Raw genomic sequence first — 7,015 nt, forward strand, 5'->3', positions numbered from 1 at the left:
TGATTGAAAAATAAGAAATTATTAATGAATATCAAAGATGTAGAAAACAATTGTCATTTGTGAACCTCATTTATCAAGATTACCCAGTAAATTCAAATAGTTAAATTAAATTTTAGTTTTTGAAAGCTTCAAAAAGCAATGTGCTTGACTGATGTTGAAATTTTACACGAATTTTTTCAACCTGAAAATTTTTGAAGAGTCATATCTTCATTAGTTTTTTTCTGATTGTATGCTGTGAATTGCAAAAAAATTGCCTTAGTCCAAACTATTAAGTCTGCTTAGTTGATATCATTTAAATATGAAATTCCTGACAAAAAAGCTTGATTCTAACTGTTTGATTTCAAAATAGGCAATAACTCATTTTTTAAATAAAGCTCGATTTTGATTGGTTGATAACATAAGTAAATACCAACAATTGTATAACTACCTTCATTCATTTTTTTTGTACATTTAGAAAAGAAATAACCTCCCATCTAAGAAGTTGGGTTTTCATGGGTCTCCCATTAAAGTTTACCTCTGCTTCATTTTCTTGAAAGTGCTGTCACTGAGTAGAGACAAAAGAGTTGCATGTCTTCAGTGTGATAGAGACTAAACACGTAAAGAGGCGTCAAAGCCTTATAAGCGGTGTGGCGTTTTTGAGTGGCCAAAATACATTTTTGATGCATATAGCAAGTGAATTTCCATATCAAAAAGAAGCACGTCATCTCTATTTGTTCTTCTGCTCGAAGTTATCTTCAAAAAATTATGGTAGTTAAGGTGCAATGAGCAATTTCTATAAAAGACAAACACGCATCGCCATATGGTAATTTTTTCGAACAACCTCCATAGAGTTATTGGCGTATTCTAGTATTTGTGAAAGTTTTCCAGAAAATCAGACTGTGTGAAACAACTAAGGTTTCCAAAAATCATCGAACTTTGTCTAAAATAAAAAACAAGCGAACTTTTTGTAATAACCTAAATTAAAAAGCGTTTTAATAAAATGGTTGCATTCAAACTTCTGATTAATTTCCACTGTTTATCAACGAATTTAAAATTTTTCCTTTCAAATGGACATAAAAAAGAATACTCTGATTTTTCAAAAAATTTTGAGTTTTTAAGATGAAACATGCACGTTTTTGGTCTGAAAATTGAACTTTAAAACAAAAACATATCTTAATCTGGTCCATAAAAAATTGTTTTCAAGAATTTTTTAGCAAAAAATTTGTTAGTGCTAACTTTGTTTTGTAGTAGAAAGCGATTTAGAAAAAAAGGTTAATTTATACAGTTTTTTTCGACTAATTAACCTTCAATTTTGCATTTCAAGCTCACAGATGTTTTTGGAAGATGTATGAAAATGAAATCAACAAGTTGTTTTATCTGCATAAAACTCCTTATTTTTGAAAAACGAAAAACATAAAAGTCCCTTGTAGAAAAAAACTAGAGTTTGACAATGTTCTAGACAATTTTCAATAAACTGTGTAAATGTGAAATTTCTCGGCCTTAATTATGGATATTATAAATGACTTGAAAGGAATCAATTGGATACATAGCTCTGGTTAGCTTGTTTGATTTTTTTGTCTTGGTTAGCTTCATTTTTTAACTTAGAAATATGGGCAGTCTTTAAGAATTTTTTGCTGATAAAAAATGATTCAGATTCATAAAAAATATTCAGTTGACATAATTGTATCCCAATTGTATTTCTTAGTTAAAATTAGGTATAACGCAAACTTTGATAAGGATTTAGGTAAACATTGTTTAGGGACTGTGTTTCACTACATACTTTCATTTATATTTCAGTGAAGAAACTCCCAAGAAAGTCATGCTGTAGGAAAATTTTAGCTGCTTAAATAGTCATCAGTTATCTAACTCCTGTTTTTTTCCCGAAGCCTTACAAAATAAAACATTTTTTATTAAATTTTTACCAATTACAAATACTCTTATATTCTTTTTCGATTATTTCAAATAGCTTCAACTCTCTTTCTTCTAAACTTTTTTGAGAAATTTCTGAGATAAATTTTCTAGAGAAAATTCTGAGAACGATATAAGGCGACTTTAAGACTGTTATTGCAAAAAAATGATAACTAATGGTCACAAAAATTGTAGTCTTGAAGCAAACAATCAGAATAAGCTGCTTTGAAATAGCTAATATTATCCATTAACCTGAAATTACACATAGCGCAAATTTTTTTTAGCACTTTGCAGTGCTTATTTTACCTTGCTTATTAATTCTATTTTCAATAGAATTAGTCACATCGCTTCAGTTTTGTCCTTCTTGTATAAGTTTGTGTTAATTTTCGACAAAAATCTGAAGAAAAATTGATTCATGACCGTTGCTCTGAAAAATTCAATGTGTATGTCTATTGAGCATTTGAATGGTTGTTGTTAACTAGTGTTACATGAACCTGGACAGAAAACTAGCTAATATTACTTAAAGTGGAAAAGTTTGGACATTTACTAAATCAATATGACTTATACTTCATGGTTTTAGCTGAATCTTCCGATGTTTCAGCATGTTTGCAGCAATTTTGAGCATTGCTTTTGATCTTCAGAACGCTACATAAAATATGTCTTAAATCAAAATATATCAAATTTTATCGAATTAAAAAATTTTGAGGAAAAATGCAGATAAAACCTATTGTTTTATGCAAAAAAATTACTTCCCCGCTTCCTTGACAGTGTGTGACGTTTCCCACTGCTTTTGAAGAACTCCGGAAGACATGCCCCGCGACAGCTTAACGGATCTCCAATTATTTTGAAGATAATTACAATGACGGCGGCAAATGTAACTTGTGAAAACCCAAGATTTGACATTGACAGTCAGAGTTGCGAGAGTTGTACAAAGTTAGATTTTTTTAACCGAGGTTTGAACTGCCGATCTGTTGATCTTGAAATCAATGATTTCAGCGGTCGGCTAATTGCGTTATGTAATTTAATTAGTTATTTCTCAAAATTCGGTCTTGCTTTGAAAGTTCTCTGGTTAACTGGTACATATAGAATGTAATTGTAGAACAACAAAATGGATGCAAAACATCAAAACATTAAAGATCACGAGGTCAAATCACAGAAAACAGTTTCGAATGATTTCGCCTGGGACACAAATGTCTGGTAAATTTTTATAGCTTCATAGCAGGACAGTTTTGCCACGGACGCAAATGTCTGGGACACAAATTCTATTCACCATAGATTTCCCCCCTACCCTACTCTACCTGATTTTTTATCATTAAGCCTCGTCTCACAAAGTACGACTGCTCGGACTAAACCAACTATAGAAATTGGCATGCGGACTCAGGCTTTTCAAAAGTGATGCTAAGTCGAGAAATAGGGCTGAAAAAACTATAAACTAAAAATTAAAAGCTAAGACGAAACCATTTTTTAACTTGGTGTTTAACTTTTATATATATCCTAGCCACAGTAAAAAAAAATTTGAGACTATTACAAACTATTATAAATTCAAATCAAAAACTCTCTTCTACTCTTCTGCAGGTTTATCTTCCTTATTTTCTTCTTCTTCTTCCTTTTTCTCAGCCTCGGGCTTTTTCTCTTCGTCTTCGGGCTTCGCTTCTTCGGCTTCTGGTTTCGGTTCTTCTTCACCTTCGGGTTTCGTTTCAGCTGGTTTCTCATCTTCGCCCACTTTCTTACTCTCTTCTTCAGGCGCTCCCGGTTCCGCTGGAGCGACTTCTTCGGCCTTTGTTCCCGACTTCATATCCGACCTCTTTCGTCTTACATGCTTTGTTCGAGTAACTGCTCGGTCACCCAGCTCAAATCGCTTCTCGCGGTGATTGGATTTGATTGGTTCGCCATCAGATCCTTTCATCTCTCGAAAGTGTTCGAACATGATGTTTGAAAACTCTCCTGGTTTTTCGAAAACAATGTAGGTGACGTTCTCAGTGCAAGGCGGATGACAAAGGGATCCCTGGTACTGGAAGTAGTCACTATCAGTGAAGCAAGCGATGATCACTCTCAGAAAGTCACTGTTCGGGATCTCGGTCGACGCCTGGAACTCTTTGATCTCACCGAGTTTCTCCTGGATCCCCATCATTGACGTCTTCCCTCCGTCGCTCCTCATTTTCATATTGAGGCACAGAATCACAACCGGATCCTCTCCTTCCGCCGGATCTCCTTGCAGTGTGAACTGATAATGGATCTCGCCATCGAAATTTGCCTTATCGTAGGAATGCTCACTTCCCTCACCCTCTTTTGCGCCCCAGTGAAAAGTGAAATGATCGAATTTGTACTCCCCTTTCAAAGCTCCCCCAGTCAGAATCGGACGGTCGGCCTCCTTATTGATTGACATGACAGCCGCTGTACCGGTGTTTTTAAGAGTCCAGATTGTTTTCTTGTGTTGATTCAGTTGCAATAGAGGTCTCCCGTCATCAGTTACTGACGCGGTTGATTTCGGGATGTCAATAGGTGACTGTCGTTTTGCGGTGTCACAATCCATGCCGCATTTGCCGGCCCATTCATCTTGTTTGGAGTATGAAAATTCAATCGGTTGAGTTTCTTCAGCCATAATTGATTCAAATTGACACTTTTAAATAGTTACTTAGTTACAACAGTTTAAATGACTTCTATAAACTACTGCGTTGTTGCCGCAAAATAGAAACTTGGCACGTGCGTTAAAATGCACCTGATTAAATGCACCTGATCACATTTTGATTAAGGCGCCTAAATTGTCAGAACTGAATAAATTTGGAAAAAAATCTTCAATTTTTTTACACTAACTTTGAGTACCAGTTTGAAGTTTTAAAAGACCTCGAGATAGAAACTCGACTCTTTTTCTTTTCTACCACCTTCAAAAAAAATTTTTGGGAAAACCTTTTTTTACCTCGTCCGATGGCTGTGAAAATAGGCATGCTGACCGATGAAGTTTTTCGAGTATTTCGAAACTTAGTTTGTCTTCACCTTGTAATCCCCCCCCCCCCCCCAATCTCGCATAACCCGAGTTGAGATTCTGTGTTTGGCTCTTTTTCCTTCCCCCCCCCCCCCCCCCCACCTCACACGACCATCAGTTTTATAGTGTAACGAGTGGTTTTACAAGGTTAATTATGAAGACCAAATATGTTTGGCACAGCCTAATTCGTCCGCATGTCAATTTTCATAACGATCGGACAATGTGAACAGTAACTTTACTACTGAAAAACTTCAGGTGGGGGGGGGGGGAAAGGAAAAAGAGCCCTGTGGTTTTATGATCAGACAGTCGCCGCGAAATTTTGGTGTTTTCAAACTGCCGCGACTGAAATGGGATAATTTGAGACTGCCGCTGCCAAAATTTGGTATTTCCAGACTTCGCGGACCGAGCCAATGTGTCCGCGACCGGCGCGACCATGAGAAAGTTAACCGCGACCGAAGAAAAAATTAACGACATTTGGGGGGGGCGATCTTTGTGGCGTAACGAGCAGTTTTTGAATGTTGATTATCAAGAAAAAGTATGTTGGCTCTTTTTCCCCTCCCCCACCTGCAATTTTTTATTGGTAAAGTTACTGTTCACAATGATCGATCTTTATGAAAATTGACATGCGGACTGATTAGGCTGTGCCAAACATATTTGGTCTTCATAATTAACCTCGTAAAACCACTTGTTACACCATAAAATTGATTGTCGTGTCAGGGGGGGGGGGGGGGGGTGAGGAAAAAGAGCCAATTGTTTTTCATAGCCTAAATAGCCCGCATGCCAAGTTGACTTCTTATCTGATAATGTGAACCACCTCATCAAGATCGCGACCTCAACCTCCCACGCATCCACGTCGCACTTTTCCATCTTCATAATACTTAAGAACAGGGGCAGGTTTAGTGAGAATGCATAATTTTATGGCTCAAAGCCTTGTTTTTTTTGTGTGAAACAAAAAATTTAGATTGGGTTTTTTTCACTATACTGAATTTAATTAATAAAAAAAATGAATTAGTTTTTTTTGTTTTTTTTTACTACTCCCCACCACCATTAATTTTCAGATTTTAGTGTAAAGAAATAAAGCATGGTGAACGAGCTAACTGTTGTGCACACATTTGTTCACATAGCTAACATCGTAACATCACGCATTCAGCCATAATAACACGCAATGCAACTGAGAAAACTGAAAGTTTGAAAAAGGGAAACACCGAAATAATTTTTCAATATTGATATTCATATGTGAGAAAATGAAAAAAAAACATTCAATGTAAACTGCCCGCAATTTTTACCAAATAAATCTGATGATAACTGAACGATTGTATAGAAACCTAACAATCATGGTTATTAACAAATTTTGAACACTTATAGTCTTCATGTTCAACCTCACGTTTTTCGACAAAAGATATAAATCTAAGCAGCATTCGATTTCTCTGTTTGAAAAAACGCCTCTCATACAAAATTCATATACAGAAAAATGCTTACGATATATTTTTCATTACCGGAAAAATGCTCATCACAGATTTTTCATACAAATTTTTGTTGTGTAGTGTGTGGAATTGAACAAAATTTGTACGATAAGAAATTTATCATTTATCAAAATTGTATGACAAGGATTTCTGTTCTGACTTGAATAACGAAAGTAAAGGAATATTTGTGCTTGGGGTTGTTTTTTTTTGTTCAGACAAAATTCGACTTTCTAACTAGCCATTTTTGACGGATTTTTTATATCAATCGAAAGCTATTGTTGTCTTGAGCTTAAATTTGAAAAGATATTTTACCTGTGATCAATTTTAATAAAGTTATGATGGTTTGAAGATTGCCATGATGGCCAAATTGGGACAATTAACGAGCGATATGTTACGCGCTATTAACGCGTAAGCGGAGATTTAATCCGTCTTAGAAATCGTTCCAAATTGGTTCAAGGAAGTTTATGTGCCCATAATTGATTTGTCAATAGGAGCAAAATTGATCATTTTGTTCTTGATATGGCGTGTGGGGGTGACTTTTTCACAAAAAATCTCAACTTTTTTTTAAAAGTTCAATTTTGTTTTATTGCATTTTAATTTTTTCATGTTAGTACTGCTCCATAGACCTTAAAAGACAGTCGGAACATTCAGGGCTTCGCCCTGATACGAGCAGTGTTGTTGG

The 7,015-nt window shown here is 35.4% G+C and overlaps 1 protein-coding gene across 1 annotated transcript; it reads right to left on the reverse strand.

Moving 5' to 3' along the window:
* Positions 1 to 3,448: 3,448 nt before the first annotated feature.
* Positions 3,449 to 4,527, reverse strand: LOC134851883 (carbonic anhydrase 2-like). Its single transcript, XM_063868158.1, has one exon. It carries the CDS (start codon positions 4,487 to 4,489, stop codon positions 3,449 to 3,451), a length of 1,041 nt encoding a protein of 346 aa, XP_063724228.1. The 5' UTR covers positions 4,490 to 4,527.
* Positions 4,528 to 7,015: the final 2,488 nt, after the last annotated feature.

This window comes from Symsagittifera roscoffensis, chromosome 7 (assembly GCF_963678635.1).
Source record: "Symsagittifera roscoffensis chromosome 7, txSymRosc1.1, whole genome shotgun sequence".
Lineage (NCBI taxonomy): Eukaryota > Metazoa > Xenacoelomorpha > Acoela > Convolutidae > Symsagittifera > Symsagittifera roscoffensis.